The sequence below is a fragment of the Scatophagus argus genome, chromosome 13 (assembly GCF_020382885.2).
Source record: "Scatophagus argus isolate fScaArg1 chromosome 13, fScaArg1.pri, whole genome shotgun sequence".
In the NCBI taxonomy this organism is placed as follows: Eukaryota; Metazoa; Chordata; class Actinopteri; family Scatophagidae; genus Scatophagus; species Scatophagus argus.
In genome coordinates, this window is record NC_058505.1 from 18,328,000 (window position 1) to 18,345,952 (window position 17,953).

Sequence of the window (17,953 nt, forward strand, 5' to 3'; positions counted from 1 at the left end):
TCGAAAGCGCTTCTGAAAGGACATCTTTCATAATGACGACTGGACTTTTTTATTAAATAGAAATTACCCATCAGCTTAGGCTTTGGGAGAATTTTTTTTTAGATTAATTTTTTTTTTATGATTGCCACTGTAGGGTTGTGCAGATGCTATAGCTAAATTGAAAGCCATGCTGCACTGTATTTGTAGAAGGCGATTTGTGTCAGACGCAGTCATTTGTTCGGTGTGCGTATCAGACACGGTTCACTCGTGCCTCAGTACTAATTGTTTGGCTTGTTTTGATTCCTGCTGACGTCGGCTAATGGTTTGTAGCTAAAAGCTCTCTCTGTGTATTTGCTCCTCCCGTTACCTTCTTTTTCTCTCTGCTCTCCCCACTCTACACACACACAAACACACACTCTCACACCCTCCCCTCACCCGAGCTCCTCTGCTCTCTCTATCTCTGTGTTTCAGGTGGTGCAGGTGTTGCGAGCGATTGATAGAGATGAGGGAGGGAATGACAGCACAGTGTATTTCAGCATCCCTCCGGAGTCCAGCGCTGCCCTCAACTTCAGCGTCAGGGACAGTGGTGGTAGGCACTCAATCTTTCCCTCTCTCTGTATATCTCTTAATTCCTTGTTTTGTTCCCGAGACACACACACGGTTTGATACCTACTTTTTTTTAAGGCTCTTAATCTCACATTTTCTTTCCGCCTTTCTCATTTCATCTTTGTCTTTTCTCCTATTCTCTCTTTCTTTCACTCTCCTCTCAAACCCTCTCCCTCTTCCTCTCCGCTTCTCTTTACCTCCCCCTTCCATTTTTCTGTCTCTGCCTCTCTCTTCTGTCATCCATCTCCCAACTCTGGTGGGCCCATTGTTTTGCTTTGTTATCCTCCTTTCTTTTATTCATCCCTCTTGTTTGCCTTCCCATATCCACAATGTCCCCCGCCACACACTCACAAACAAACGCACACACACACACACGCAGTCATACAAACCATGTACACTTAATGTTTGCAATGAAAAACTTTTGAAGAAATTAGAGCTGCTTGATTCGCTTCTGATCTGCTTCCTTTGGCCCCTTTTCTTGCAAAAATACACTTACATACTGACTGAAAGTACACACTAACGCAACAGTTTCCACACATGTTGAACTTGTTAATTTAAGGAAGTAACATTCCACTAGTTATTTCAAATCAAAGATGTTAAGGGTGTTTTTGCTGAATAAAAATAAACTTTAAATATATATATATATATATGTTTCACCAACAAATACTGTATGTTCTGTTACCAGAAGTTACATTCACTCATATTTGCTACTATTTGGAAATAAACAGACAAAATTGGTCTTCAAATAAAATTTTTGCCACCAAACAGTCAGCGTTTCACAAAAAAGTGGGTTGTCATTGTGTGTATCCTTGAGGCTAGAAAACATGCTGAATAAAACATAACATTTGCAAGCAGTAGTTCTGGAAATGCGTGAGGTTTACTGCATACTTACACCACATACTTTCATTACTGCCTTCTGCAGCTGACAGAAATACAAATCAACATTTAACTCAAGTCTTTCAATCCACCTTGTAAATGTAGAGTATTCACTCTCCTCTTAGCTATGTTTGGGTTTCCACCATGTCTCGAGTGAAATTTTCGCTTCGTAAGCAGTAGACGCTCTACTGTATTCACCAGCTGAACCAAACAATAAAATATGCTAAAACAGAGTAGTAGGTAACTGCAGAGTTGATAATAGAATGGGGAATTGTATCTATATTTCGTCAGATACTGAATTGGTGACAGTAATCTCTGTGTGTCCATCTTGAAACTGTGCTGACTGTATGGATCGTCTGTGCTGCTGGGATGAAGGTATGTGTAAAGCATCCAGGTTTTAGGTTTTTTAGTTTCTTTGCAGAAACATTCATATTTAAAGCATTGTAGTCCACCACAAGCTCACTGGTTTTGATTATTTAGGTTTGTCATATTCAGTAGCTGATGAACCAAGTACTCACCGGCTATCATTTGTGCCATTGGCCTGCTAATTGTTTCTAAACTTGGCAAAACCATGAGGAGCAAACGTGCTCTGGTTGGACTGCGGATCAGGAGGATAAGCCACTGACATGTGGAATGAAAAACCTCTTTGATATGTCATCCAACAGAAGAACAGATAAAAACAGGAACATATTCTGCTCTCATATGGACAGCTTGTCTGACAAAGACATGCTACATTGTTTACTTTGTAAAGAAAAAAATTCTCTCAGACAAGATTGTTTTGATAACTGAGTCATGTTCCTACTACTTTGGAGTGCATTTCATGTCAATTAAATTTTCCGGACTATGTTTATGTGCCCTCTCATCTGTGGCTTTATTTTTTTGTTACCTGGTACATTTAATTTGGACGAAATCTAAAAATATCTCCCATAAAGACAATTCTTTTTCCCTAAATTAAAAGCAATCAGACCAACAGAGGCCATTAGCTCTTTTGTTGTTTCTGCTCTTTGACCCAAATTGTTTCATGCAGGATTCTCATGAAGAAAATTGAAAAATATGTGGGCTTTTGTAATGCTGAATGTGTGAAAACATACAAAGATGATGTAAAACTGTATGTTTTAGAGGTACGGGCTCTGTTATGCATAGCAATGTCAATCAGGACAGATTTGAGGGTGTTTGTATTGGACAGTACTCCTATGCAGACAATATTATGGCTGCAGTTTAAAAATGTGAAAGTATATCAGAGTTTATGTTTTGTAGCCAAATGAGAGCCATTAATCATGAAGTGTGGCTGCAGAAGAGAGGAGGATACGCTAAATGAGACACTGTAGATTCATCCCGTGTGCCCAACTTAGTATCATTGTTATTCTGATGTGAAACATTGCTGCTTCAGTGGTTGTTCTGAAAATAAAAGGAGTGTGAAATGAAATAGTAATTGTAAAAGAGGAAGATTCACCAAAGTAAGTACTGTCCTCCTTCCTTTGTGGTCTAAATCAGTCATCAACAGTTTAGAATCACACATTTGCAAACATGAGCACAGTGATGTTTGTGGAGTTAACAGCTGTGAATTATCCCCGTCTCTGTCCATTTTCTTTCAGGCCCCACAGCCAGCCTGGTTCTCCTGTCCCAGCTCCAGCCACTGTCCCGCTCTGCTTCCTCTACTCTGACGCTCTATGTGCCGCTGGTACTGAGGGACGGGACATCAGGCCTCACGAGCACTGGGACGGTCACCGTGTCCGTCTGTCCCTGTCTGAGAGGAGGAGCTCGGGCAGGGGAGAAAGAGAAGGACAAACAGACCGAGGGCGAGTGGGACTGGGAAAGAGAGGCAGTGTGTCTCCCTCAGCAGTCCACACTGCCCTCCCCTGGGCTCAGTACCGCTGCCCTGCTGGCTATCCTGGCTTGTGTCGCCACACTATTGGGTAAATACTTTGATACATTATAAATATACTATATATTAAGACAATAACAACAGTGCAAATAACAAGGTTCATCTCTAGACCCTTATATAACCTACATCATGATACTACAGCACCTAGGATTATTTATTCAGTGAAGTCCTATCATTAAAATGTTGTTCCTATAAAGGAGGTTAATGCTAATCTACACATAAAAAGATGAGTAAATAGTGTTTAGGGCTGTTTACCCTCCACTGCATCCCTGGATGCTTAATCTGCATATGAAAATAACGGAAGTAGCAGCGTAAATATTTCTCTTAGTAACAGCTGCTCAATAGTGGGATTTACTTTTTCTGCGATTTTGGTCCAGTTTTCTCCTCTGGCAAGGTCAGCACTAATCACTTTGAAAATAACAATTCTGAATGATTATTTGGCCCCTCCAGTTTTTGATAGTGTGATAATAAAATGTCTCTGCAACCTCTGCAGAAACTGAAATGCTCAATTGGATAATGTCTAGGTGCTGAGAGGACTTTGGCTTGTGGCCAGCATCATTGTCATTTCTATTCAGTCTGTTGGATCACTACTCATGCTTTGCTGATAGGGGCATTATCATTCTGGGAGAGACCAGTTCAATCAAGAAAGAAAGGCAACATGGCGTGAAGGTGATCACGTAGGGTGGCTTTTGGTGGAGTTGAGGATTTAGTTCTCTAAGTGACAAGGGCATAAACTCTAGCAGGAAATAACACATTTTCATAGCATTCACCTCAATTTTGTAGCTTTAATATAGAGGATTTTTTCCAGTACATTTTTGTTTTTCATGTCCATAAGAGGTCCATGCTAATCCCAAACAGTATAACTCAGCCCTACACCAAATGTTCTTACAGAAGCTTTGACAACAGCTCCATCAGGATCCCATCTGGTTATTAAAACGGAGCTTGGCATGCATAAGGTGGATATCAAGCCATTTGGTGCCCACTCCTCATGCAAGCCTTGTGGATGGAGGCTGTTATGAAGAGAGATAAACATGTTTGTCACGGCTTGAAGGTGATCCCTCAAATTGTTATGAAAGATTAAAGGTTTCCCACTCCTTTCAGGGATCATTAGATTAGTTCCATGGAATCAAATAATGCAACCTCCAACTATATTAAAGCTGCAGATTTACTTGCTGCTGCAGCTTAACCACCTACGATACATCCATATAGACACATGAGCACAGTACGCACATGCTCCGAGACATACAAATAGAGGTGTAGTTTAACTGACTGTTTGTTAAAGACCTCCCCCAACCAGTGATTGTCCAATCATAGTTTAGCAATTGTAAATAGGGACAGTAGGTCAGTGAAGGATTTCTCCACATTTTGTAACAGTTTGCATAGAGAGATACTCAGTATCTCAAGATTTGGAGGCTTATCTTTTTGTAGAATTTACAATTCAAAAACAAAGAAAGTTCGCTTTTCTTGCTCTAACACATGTAACACATATCTGCTCTAACCACAAACATTTTCCTGGCTAACTAGTTTGGTCTTTTACCATTTTACCAACTTTCCTTGCTAGTTAGGAATAGGAACAGCTGTTGTTAACTTCTGTATCAAATCAAACTACCATTGTTTGAAATTTGAGGTGTGATGTAGCTTTGGGCTCGGTCAGTTATGCTTGTTTTTTTTTTACCTGTTTCGAATGTCTTCAGGGTCCCTTTTGGATCAGCAGTCTTTTAAAAAAATAATTAATGCATGTCATGTTGGTTCATTTTTCCACAAATTGTATTGGACCCCTGAGCACCGTCATACACATATTTCCTATGTAAGCTGTATGCAAGTAGGCAATCAAGTATTCTACCCATTGTACCACATCGTACCATAGTTTTATAATTATACTTTTGCTTTATTAAAAGGAATAGTAAATATACAAAAGAGAAAAGACAAGACATGTTTCTTAAAATAAACAACTAATTATTCATTTACTTCAGTGAATAGGGTCAGCAGATGTAGAGGAACCATTCAGTGCAGTATGTGTGCATCAGCCACTCTGATGAACTCACAGTAACTGTAAGATGCTTGACTTGCATGATAATCCAACTTTCTGATAGACTTTATCTTAGGTGGCCTTTGTTGGACAGCTGTCATACACCCTCCATGGCTTGGTTCTTCTTCCACAGTCAGATGTAGCCCTCTACTTTTGGGAATATGAGAGAGTAAAACGTCCATTTTCTGGGCTGAAGCTCAAAGTCAATTACACAGTGAAGGCATGAAACATGCTGATATGATAGACCAGCCCTCTAACCAAGGGCTTTTCTGTCTTTCTTTTGTCTCTGTGTGTCTCATCTCTTTGTCTGCCTGAATTTTTTTCCCTTTCTCACTCTTTCACCTTCCTTTTATTTCCCCTGTGACCTCTGCCCCCTTTCCCCTTGTTCCTCATTCTTTTTCCAATTTCTCTCCTATCCTCTGTTCCCACTGCCACCCCTCTGCAGCGGTGAGTGCCCTGTCATTGTCGTTGCGCCGTCAGAAGCGTGACTCCTTGTCACCGCTGGAGGAGGACGACGTACGAGAGAACATCATAACGTATGATGACGAGGGCGGGGGCGAGGCGGACACTGCTGCCTTTGACATTGCCGCACTCCAGAGTGCCCCGCACAGCTCACGCTCACGTGGCTATCGCACACTGGACAGTAGGAATATGTAAGTAGGCAGGGGGAGTGTGTTGGAGAGTTTACATGTGGTGATGCATAACCTGTATAACACTTGTTGTTTAATTACACCAAACAGTACAGTTGACCTCTTATTCTTACCCTAAAAGGAAATCAGGAAGGAAACAAATTTACCTCTTAGGAGCAAAAGCTTTATCTCAGTCCGGCACTGAGTTGATCAAGCTGTAACTCCCAGGTCATAATAAGTCACTGATCAAAATTCTTAGACAGAAGGCTATCAAGCTCGGCAGTCCTTGGAGACCACTTTGTTGTGCTCATTTTGTTAAAACTCCTTTACGTTCTGCTACACCAGAGAGTTGTTTGCACCCACTTTGATGTTTCTGTGAAACATGGTTATTGCCTTTGGACTAATAATTAGCTCAGATGAATTCATGCACGCCATATGGGGGGGCCATAAACAAGTACAAAGGCTGCTTTTAGTTTATCAAAAATTGCTTCTTGCAGTTTATGGAGGTGGACACGCTAACATGAAAAACCCTCTAAATCTAATGCAATCCATTGCAACATCCCTGCAACGAATACTACCTTTGTGAAGTTTTTAATGTTTCATTTTTGTTGACACTGTGTCAACAAAACAGAGAGGAGTTACTTTATGGTAACTTTGAGGCTGTAGTTTGTATTTCTATTGTACTGCACTGGCAAGATCTTACAAACTATCCACCAAATTTGCGCCTGAGATCCTGTTTGCATGTAATGGGGCAATCCTGTAATGCCTTCTGTGACTCTTGAAGGCTTTCTGATCTCTGAAACAAATGAATGTCATTTTCTTGGAATGGACTTGGTATCTAAATACTGCAGCAGTCAAACTATATTGTAGTCGAAAACTAAGTTAATGGAATACCCGATTAGTTTTGTTTGCTAAACTCTATGTTTTCCCAAGGTGGACAAATGAAAAGCAAAATCTTACCTTGTAAACATCATGCACACTACAAATTATGATTTCAAAAGTAGTCTGAAAATGGTCAGGGATAGTTCCTGTCACTCTGTTGTTTTTAGCACAAAAATGACCATTTGCCAAACTAAGTGAAAGATTTTGCCTCATGTCTTACAGACGTTACGCCCATCGTAGCCAAGACAAAGCTCGCACCTATAGCTGGACTCAGAATCCAGGTGTGGATCACAACTACACAGGACCAGGAGGACCCCTCTATGGTCGCCTCTGTTATAGCAGCCACACGTTACCTGTCCTCCGTCGCACACCAGGCGGAACATTTGAACCAGGTCTGGCAGAGCTGGGATATCGCTTTCCTGGAGGCCAGCCAGACCACTCTCTGGTAATCCAGAACCAAGGGGCCATGGCAGGGGCCATGGAGTCTGGTGCTGTGTACATAGCTCCCACAGACCTCAGCACTGGAAGCCGAACGGGGAGTCGCACAGGAAGCCGTGACGGGACTGCACCCCTAAGCGGAGTGAGCACGTCAGATGGCGGAACTCCGCGGACCACTGACAGCCAGGAGAGAGGAGGGGGGACAGGAACAGCAAGCAACTGTACAGAGGGGAGCAGTGTGGACAAAATGAGCCACAGTCAAGATGTGGACTGGGTAAGGATTACAGTGACCCTGCTTTCATGCCAAATGCACAGTTTTACACACATGTATTTATATATATAATGCAATGCAAATGATGCATACTTTTTTTTGTGTGAAACTGGCATATGAATGAATTTGCTTGAATTGATGGATGGATGGTTTTGAAAAGAAAAAAAGTGATATTTATTGTTTAATTGAATAATGAATTAAAGTAATAATTAATGATAGATGGCTGCATTGCAGAAAGCATTAAAGGTAATTATTCAAATAAATAAGCAAACGAGTAAGTAAGAAAGCAATTAAAACTAAAATAATAGTTTGCTTTCAACCTCATGTAGTATATGATTCCAGTAACTGGTAATTGGATCACTGTAATATTTTTGATCTCCGTCCGGTAGCAGAAGTGTCCAGAACAATGCAGGAGGAAGATGATGATTCAGACATATCAACACATTTATATCCTGCTGTTCATTTTCTTTTCTATGTTTTGCTTTATTTATTAGGCCATTGCGCAGCTCTCTTGCTCTTCCTTTATTTAATTTTCAAATGTTTTATCTCTCGATCACTCCCCTCTCCATCTCCCTCTCACAGTGCAGTGTTAGCTCATTTTAGTGTTCAATTAATATCTATGGCTTCTTCCAATTCTGTTTTTCCTCCACTCTGTTCTGCTCAATGCCTCTCCTTTGTCTCAATCACTTTTTATCTTCACGTCTCTTGCTTTACCTACATTTTATGCACTATGTCATCATACTTCCCCATCTTTCCGCTTTTATTAATTATTAACTATTATTCCGCTTATCACATGTCCTTCTTCCCATTTTTGTGTTACTGTAACCAAACCTAACAGTACCACACCCTTCCCCAGCCCCGAACTGAAACCACTCGTGCTCGCCTACGTTCCCTCCAGGTGCAGTCGGAGACATTACCCAGGGAGCATAACCTCGTCATGACCCGATCTGGCTCCATGATGGGCCAGGGTCACGGTGCAGGAGGCTGGGTGTGCGATTCGGCTACCCTCCCCATGGCAGGACGCAGAGCCTCCCGCGCCGGCTTGTCTCCAAAACGCACAAGCTCTGGCCAGGCTGAATCTGACTCCAGCGCAGGAGGAGGCAGTGGAGGAGGAGGGGGAGGAGGAAGTGGAGGTGCAGGTGGAAATGGAAGTGGGGGCACCTCCATAGATGGACAACAGCAATCTGCCAGTGGACACAACTATGCCACTGGGCTGCAGGGGGAGGTATCTGGACAGAGGGACTACCCTGGCAGTTTGGGAAGAGGAGGACTGGAGATGGGGAGCAACTTTGTGGTGGCGAGGCCAGACAGGGAGGGTGGAGGGATATCATCTGTCTACCCAGAAGCAGCTGGCTTTGTTGGTGACTGGCATGATCGGGTGGGTCTGGCAGGGTATGTTTTGGGCAGGAGGGATATGACCCCCCAGCTTTTTCCCTTCCCGGGGCAGCCTCGGGGAACATACAGTGGAGGAATGGGCTTTGGGGCCAGCTGGGTTCCAGGGATGGAGGCTATGAGAGGACCACCAGGGCCTGGAGGTCCCTCCTTGGCACTGAGGGTGGGTGAGTTCCTACGCCTACGTCTTGCCCAGGTCACTTTTGACCCATCGCAGCCACCTTACGACTCTGTGCAGGTGTATGGTCTGGAGGGCACAGGGTCCCGGGCCGGATCTCTCAGCTCGCTCGAGAGCGAAGGAGAGAAAGATACAGAGAAGGAGGAGTGGGGGACAGGGCTGGAAGAGTGGGGTCCCCGGTTCCAAAAATTAGCCCAACTCTTCAAAGACAGGGAGAAAGAAAGGGAAGAGAAGGGAAAAGTCGAAGAGGATACCAAAAAGGAGAAGGAAAAGAAAGAGGAGCCAGAAAGAAAAGAGAAAAAAGAGGGAGAACAGGTTGGAGACGAGGGGAAAGACTGAGGAAGAATAAAAATGAAACAAATAGGGGCAAAGGGGTAAGAGAGGAACAGAGGGAATAGGAGGTTGATGAAAAGGCAACCAGAGCTAGAATAATGTGAAGAGAAGTTAAAGGAGAGAAAGATGAAGAGGCAAAGTAATAAAAAGAGACAGAGAAAAATGAGCCTAGGGAGGATGGAGAATACGAGGGCAGGGGAGGGAGTGATTGATGTAATTTAAAGCAATAAGTGTTGAAACGCTGATATGGTTGAGCACAGATACTGAGACAATGCAGAGGCTGCTTCTGCTCGGGGCAGCAACAATTTGTTAAACGCTTTGGACAAAGAAAAACAACCCAAACATCCAAGACTCGATTTAATTCAGCTCTCACGTATGGAATGAGAAACAGCAGGAAACAAGAAGGAAGACGTTTCTCGTTGCGTGTCGGCCTGCTCTTTGAGTCTGCATGTGTGTTTGTGTGTTGGAAAAGCCAGTGAGGGAATATGGATGAGCGAGCAAAAGTGCATATAAACAACCGAATGTGTGAGTGTATATGTGAGCATATTCAACAAAGACTGGAGCAAGAGTAGCAGGGAGAAAGCATGGTACACAGAGACACTTTAAAGATGAAACTGATGACTGATGGCCTATAAGCTGCAACATTAGTTTTCGGGACGACATGCAAGAGTAAACATTTAACGAGGAAGTTTAGAAACTAGGATAACATGCAGGGGATAAAGTATATATTTGAATTGAAAGTGAATGGGATAAGGGATGGTGATATAGCGAGAGAAACTGTCGGAGAAAAGAGACGATTGTACAGAATCTGTTAATTTTTATTCCATCTGCAGTGGCAGAAAAGTGAATTATTCAGCTCACTTCATTCCAAATGAAAATGATGAATCATTTAAATCCTGCAAAAGATTCTCCCTCCTCTCAGCCCGCAAGGAAAACAGACATTGTGAAAAATTAAAATGATTTAAGGATGCGATCCCCCGCCCCCACCCCACACCTCTCTCATCCCCCTCCAGCTTTTTGTAATGAAGTGTTGGTATGTTTACAAAGATTCACACACAAACACACACACAGACACAAAAGAACTGATCAACACCACAAGGCTTTGATTGTACTACAGTAGATTATAAAAGCAAAACCATCTACAAGTATTCCAGCTAGTATATGGGCAAAGGATGACTCCATTACTGGATTCTTAAATGTTTTTATTGAAGAAGTCTCCTATTTTTTATGCGTACCCCTGTGGTCACACTTGGCACATCTTGAGGACAAAGTATGCATGATTTTTGAAAACAGCAACAATAAATAAATAAATTTAAAAAAATAATAATTTAAAGGCAATCAATTCCATTTTGAACATTCGTAACGCCCAAATGAAAATTTCCATAGATCTGTAATGAAATTATCAGAGAACAACACCCGCAGAGACTCCCGAGACAGGCTTTTTGTTCTTGTAAAAGGTCAGGATGCAAATGAGTTTTCAGCTGGAATGCACTTTTATACTGTGTGATGTTCAATAATAGATAATAACGTCAAAGATTACAGTTGTTTTATAAGATGTCAAGTAAAGAAAAAGATACAATGTTTGACTGTATGTAAAAGCATTTCAAATGTAAATACCACTAAATATTATTGCTAAAAGAGAGTGTATAAAATGAAAAATGAGTAAAAAAAAAATCAAAAACAGAACTCACTTGTCCAAATGGAGCACTGTTGGGACTATCTGTATGTACTGTAGATTAGAAACTGATTAACTCAGCTGAATTTAGCAGCTTTCTGGACTGAAAACAACACCATGTATCTGTGTAGTAAGTGAACGGGTTTGGGTCTGTTTTGTGGTAGCTGAGGACTGGGTTATAAATGTGGCCTCTGGCAGAAGTTTGTTGTGCAAAATATTAGTTACAGGGAGCCTCAGGACTTGCCTGTCCCAGCAAGGATGAAAATCCAATGGAGTGAGGAGAAATTCCCCTAACAAGCATACAACAAAGATTCTGCATTTTCCACAATATCTGGATTATCACTCTGCAAAGGTAATAAAATATACTAAAATGGAATATGTAATATGTTCCGAGAACAGCTCTGTTATTAGTGTTGCATTGCCTGAGAGTTTTATATATAATTACTTAACTCTAGAACTATAATAAAATGTATATTTAAGAGTAAGTAAGTAATATTTGACACAAGCATTGGAAAGTGACTGTTTAGGCAATACTAGTCAATTCTCTAATTTGAAGGAAACATAACTAACCTAAACTATAATGGTCAAATTTGTTGAATTTTTGGAAGTCAAGAGGGGAATTTTTCCACTTGCCCTAACCTGAATGTGAATGTCTTTGGTGTACCATCACGGAAATGTCAACTTTTATCACTGGTTCACTGTAAAGTCACTCACATAAGTCAAGCTTCCAGCTTTGCTAGTGTCCACCAGTTTAGTCCACCATAATCTTGTTGTCAGGGTCTGCTACTGTCAACACAAACCCAACCAGTCAGGAAGTCGGGCTTCACACTGACCAAAATGAAACTCATACACACCTCTGTATCCTTTACCTGAGCCACAGACAGACCATACAGTGCCACTGTGGGGACTGGATGGTATCGGAACCAATGTACAAGTACTGCACAATAACTGGAGAAGAGTGGGGGGCACAGAACCTTGGGAGGAATCTGAGTTACAATTAATTTTGACTGATACAATATCTCAACATGCTCAAGCTACCTAAATCTTTCATCAGCAGTGTAACTCACAGTGTAATCCAATGTGACTAAGTATGTTAGCTATTAGCCAATTCCCAGCAATATGTGTGCTGACCTTAAAGAATAGTTTTAGTTTATTGAAACTTGGGTCTTATTTTCATAGTTTTTACCATTATTTCTATCAGTTATAACAACAAAATGCACTACAAGTGAATTGCTGAGATCTGGGGCTGGGAGACGTATCTTTAAGGAAGTCCTGTGGGGCAGAAACACAAGCTTAAAGGTTCAAAGCAACAGAAAACAGAGGTATATGGTAAAAAACTGTAGAAAAAAAATCAATGCATCAACTACTTGCTGAATTTGTGCATGCACACAATGTTCCCAGACAGGGATTATTGCAAACATTTTGACCCCATTTGCACAATCATTTCATGGGCCTTGGGCAATAAGTAGTCTGATGAAGCAGCCTCTAGAGGTTCTGTCACTGATATTAAAATTACATTATCTGCTGTTCTCTGTGTCAGATTCAAGTGTGTTTATTTTCAGAAGTAGCATAAATGAGACCTCAGTTTAATTCATTAATGAGTTTATGGACACGTGTTCACTAGCTAGCTAAGCCGTTAATGTTGTAACCAAATATATGGTTCATCTCCTGGAACTGATTAAACCCATAAAAACTCTTTTCTGTTCCATTAAGAAAATCCTTCAGCCCTAAAATTGCTAAGATGTAACTTTTCCTCCATAGGTAGGCATGCAAATAGTTCCTGCCCATCCCTCTGCTGCTCACCTGCAGCTTCAACTCTGCCCATCAGCAGCTTGGCTGTCTGAAAAACTGTCTGGAGTAACTTGAAATTTAGCTAATGTGTGATAACACATGAAGGTTCACCTTATCTCCTTTTAAAACTTTGCTACCAAAAACAACACGTCTCTGCAGTGATCTTGAAAGTAGTGAATATTAGCTTTCCACTGTAGCCCCACCTGAAGGTGATGGGATTGGTTTCTTCAGTGTATTATGAATGAAACCTGAGACTGTCATTGGTACACTGCAATTTCAACTGACTGAGCAGTGCTCAGTCCTCGCTCTGACTGCCTATTTTGCTCATGATATATATATATAAAAAAATGAAACAAAACAACAACAAGAAAAAAAACACCATATACTTGTGTTTGCAAAATTAAAAATGATTTTTGCTAGACTGGTCTTCATTGTGCCGGTGTTCTGCAGAAGCTTCCTCTATAGCTGAATAGGACCAACGTGTAGCTGGGCAAAACAATATGGATTTTTATCTGGATGCAAAATGATTAGTCTAAGTTGAGCCTTAGGGTTTGTTCTCCTAGACAAGATAATTCCACAAAATTACGTTTTTTGTTTTTTAATCAGGTTACATAACCTTCTTGCCCTGCCTGACTTTGCTGAAGCAATGTTGTCATGTTCCTTGTGCTCAACAATGCACCAGAAGTGTACAATGTTGTCATGCCCCATAGAAATGATGTTTAAAACTTCAAAACACAACCCAAGTTGTAATAAACCAGGATTTTCCTTCAAACCTAATTTAATTGAAGTGAAATGTAAAACATTTCAGATGCATACAGTAAACTGATAATAATTTCACTGGTACACCTAAAATGACTGCCAAAGAACTTGGAGCCATTTTGTTATGAAATAAGTGTTGTCCTAAAGAGCTCTAATGTGTTGCTTTGCCAATGCATCATCTGGGCAATGTTTTCCCTAGCATTTATGTGGAATGTGCCAAATTTCTGAGTCCCTCTGTCTCAACACACAACACACACACACACACACACACACGCACACACACACACAAGCAAACAATCCTCATTTTCATAACAGTTTTGCCAATTCTGGGGCAGCCATTACAAAAGCAATTAGCATGGTATACCAATAAGTGACCTTACTTGCCATCTTAATTATGTGGTTTCTCCCAAAGTCTTGATTGACTCCAGGTGTTTCAACTTTGATGGTTGGTCTAATTCAGCGTTCTGCTTTGGCTGATTGGTCAGAAATCACAGTGGTGATTCTTCTGATTTGTCTTATTTCAGAGTTCTGGAGTGCTGTGCTGACTAAACCACTTGACGGAGCTGATTATCCCACCTCCTGAGCCCGGCAAATTGGTTCAATCAAAAGCGTGATTAGACGAATCAGTTGTTTTAAATGGAATAAAAGCCTGCAGTCTCAGCAGCACTCCACAGTTCTTTTTCACTCTTTAAGCTAGCTTAGATGGACCAACCCACAGTGACCGAAGAAGTGGTCCTGTCAGACCTCATACTTATGGGATAAGAGCAGGTTCTGGATACACTGATATGTAACTTAAAGGTTCAGGTTGAACTTCATGAGCTCTTGACTCCAAACAGGTAAACTCCATTAGTTCTGTGCCCCCCAGTGACTTCATTGCTCCTGCACGATGTTGATACAATTCCACAATTGCGTGCTGAACAAAGTTTATTTATTTCTGTTGTACTTTTTCTTTTTGTAAATTTGAATAAAAAAGCAACTATTTCAAAGAGATGAGTCAGACCTGATCCTTGCTACAGTCACCCAAATTTCTGGAATATCAGACTTCTTCTGTTTGAGTGTGTGTGTGTGTGTGTGTGTGTGTGTGTGCGCATGGATGCGTATTCCTGTAGTTGTGGGGACAAAAATCTGTTTATAGTCACATTGTGAGGACCCGCCTTCCGTATGGGGACAAATTGCAAGTTCCCACAACATAAATCAGTAAATATTAGGGTGAAGGCTTGCTTTAAGGTTAGACTGAGGTTAGGATTAGGTTAAGGTAAGATTTAGGATTAGGCAAATAATGTTTATTGTTATGGTTAGGTGGCGGTTAAGACTTCAGGATAATGTCCCCAAAAGTGATGGAAACAAGACTGAGTGTGTGTGTGTGTGTGTGTGTGTGTCAAGAGGAAGACAGAAGGAGAGAGCAACTGAGAGATGTGCTGTGCAGTGCATACAAATGTGTGCACACCTTGTGAGCATGTGTCTTCTTGTGAGTAGGAGGGTGTGCCTTGTCAAATTGCCCTGTTGAAATTTCCAAACCACAGTGTGTGCGTGTGTGTGTGTGTGTGTGTCTACAGGATGAAGGAACACCTTGTCTGGTCTGATCCAGCCCGATCAGGGGATGTGAGGTCAGTAATAGAGGACAGACAGAGAGTTTTGCAGACCAATCACGCTTTCAGACTGTTTGTTCGCCCACAAAGAAAAAAAAAGGACATTTTGAACTCCAGAGCAGCACCAAATAGAGCAGACCTGACAGCTGTGACCAAATAATACAAGACCCCTTTCCCAACCCTTGCAGCTCTCCTGTATGCTACAGCCTTCATCCCAGCTGAATGACGGATCGGGGAGATGTGCCCCATTGCTGTGACTGAATAGCTGGTTAAAAAGATTTATTACAATAATCAAATATGAAGGCGGGGATTATTTCTACATGATGGTTTAGAGAATGATCGTGTTAGCTGGGTCTCTGCTTGATTACAATGATAATACCCGCCTCAAGTCAGGAGAGGGAGAGATGGAGGGGGGGCATATTAGCAAATGTGTTGCATCACTTAAAAGTGTATTTGTGATTGAGTTAGAGCAGATTCTGCAGAGTGCTGAAGTAAGATGCCTTCCTATCTCATATATGTCTGTGCAGTCCCATAATTATGAAGTTCATGCACTGGGCTGACTTGCCCCCTACAGAGGCAACGTGTTGTATCTAAAGAGGATGTGGAGTGAGTTGGAGGCAAAACAGCTTTGACCTGCTTTAGCCACAATCCACCACCAAGCTGATAATACATACCAACTCGTAACAACAAAACATTCTTATCGATTTACGACTCCTATATTTACGTTTATCAGTTTGCCTGAAGCATCAACACCGCAATGCAGCATTCTAGGTGAGATGCGCTGTCATGGTGCTGTCAATAATTACAGCATGCATAATTGATCATAGCATAATGGCAGCACTGGAGATAAAATGGGCTCTGTTAAAGCTGTACACAGGGGAATAACTAACTGTACACTGAACTGGAGCGCTCCATACACACTGTATGTGCTGCAAGACTGCGTCACAGGACACACAAGTAAGTGTGTGTGTGTTTGTGTGTGTGTGTGTGTGTGTGCATGTGTGAGTTCAAGTATATGGAGATTCCTCATTCTGTTTGAACCTTACTGACACCCAGAATCCCTCTGGCTATTCAGCACAGTGTGAGTTCTTGTGTGTGTGTGTGTATCTTTGCATTTCAAGTACCTATAGGGTTTAAAGGCAGCTTCCAAACACAAGGAAAGTGTAAGGGAATGAGGTGAATTTCATCAGCCATGGAACTAGGGTTGAGTGCAGCTTCTTGCCCCATAGTCAAATGTCTAACAGCCTCCTAAGTAACTTTTAACTCCATCTGTCCCTCAGGTTTACACACTGGCCCATGCCTCTTATTCGTCTCCTCTTGTCCTCCTCCTCTCTTTCTTCTTCTCGCGCTCTCTCCTTCATACGTTTCGCTCGGGACACTCTTAGTTCACTGGCTCATTTGAAGTGGAAAATTAAATCTTCATTAACAATCTTAATTAGAGTTCGATCTCCCTATGGCAAGCCGACAGAGAATCCATAGTGTAACGGGGGGAGACCTGGAGCAGGAGTTGGTTTCGGCAAGGTGGGGGGAGGATTAGAGGGGGTAATTAGTGAATGGAAACTCCAGGGTAAATTACACAAGAGGTATTTACACTTACAGAGGCAGGGGGATGGATGGAGGAGGTGGATAATTTAAATGGCCCGCTGGTTGTTGGCGGACACTGGAGTGGTAGTCCAACATGTGAGGTGAGTGTTGGAGAGCATGCAGTTCTGGTTTCTGCATTGTTGGCAAACAGGGGCTCAGTGGGAGAAGAAAAGAGAGAAGAGGAGGGGAGGGGAGGTTGAAGGGTACATTATTAGTCAGAAATCTTCATTGGAATTGCTTCTTGTCTTGCTTTTTGGTGACATGGTGTTACTTGAGGCGACATAATCCCTTATCATGCTTCCATAAGCACAGAGAATTTGCCTAATACCAGACAGTAATCATTCAAAGACAGTGCTAAGCATGCAGCCCAGTGCTCCTTCTATTACCCACATTTACATACTACAGCACTCTATTCAGCTGCTGTGTGAAGGGATTGGGTGGTAAATATAACAATTATGTTGCAGCACAATTAAAATATGCACCCTGTTCTTAAAAATGAAAGACAGAAACTTGCTCTCCTTGCAGCCCTTCATTTCAATTCCTGCTGTCTTTTCTTGCCGCAGTTCCATTGTGGTTAGCCATCGTATCAGAAACGATCAAAATCCCTCTGCAGTCCTCTTTGTGGAGGCAATGAGCTAAGGAGAGGAGATTTTTGCCCCAAGGGAAACCAACTGAGTTCAACTAGCCCAGGACCTTATCCTGTGACAGGAAGCCGCAAACCGACCTAAGCGACACCGCACTTGCCCCCCAGAATAGATTATTTGTTTAGCTGTCCAGATGCTTCTTTATTTGCAGAGAACATACAGATACACCCAGCTGTGGAATATTTCCAACCAGTGAGGGCAGGAGATAGTGTCTGGACCTTTGTTTTATTTATCTGTTCAACACGGGTTTCCTGGGAGCTGAGCTGGTCGACTGCTCCAAGCAGGGTGATCATATCTGAGGTAATGTCGTGGCTCAAGACTCAGGAGAGAAGTCTGTGGATGTGTGTTTGTGAGCGTGTGTGTGTGTGTGTGTGTGTGTGTCTTGGGAGGTGACAAACTCTATTTACACAACT

The 17,953-nt window shown here is 41.9% G+C and overlaps 1 protein-coding gene across 5 annotated transcripts in view; it reads left to right on the plus strand.

The window, feature by feature from the left end:
• Positions 1-14,703, plus strand: part of LOC124069728 (cadherin-24) — a 133,229-nt gene extending 118,526 nt beyond the window's left edge. For 3 of the 5 annotated variants that reach the window (XM_046409132.1, XM_046409136.1, XM_046409135.1), the window contains 5 exons: positions 451-568; positions 3,057-3,377; positions 5,821-6,028; positions 7,109-7,598; positions 8,494-14,703. In XM_046409132.1, the coding sequence (XP_046265088.1) occupies positions 451-568; positions 3,057-3,377; positions 5,821-6,028; positions 7,109-7,598; positions 8,494-9,504 (2,148 nt within the window). In that variant the 3' untranslated portion in view covers positions 9,505-14,703. The remainder of the gene's footprint in view (positions 1-450; positions 569-3,056; positions 3,378-5,820; positions 6,029-7,108; positions 7,599-8,493) is intronic. The other 2 variants (XM_046409133.1, XM_046409134.1) reach the window with 2 other exon arrangements.
• Positions 14,704-17,953: the final 3,250 nt, after the last annotated feature.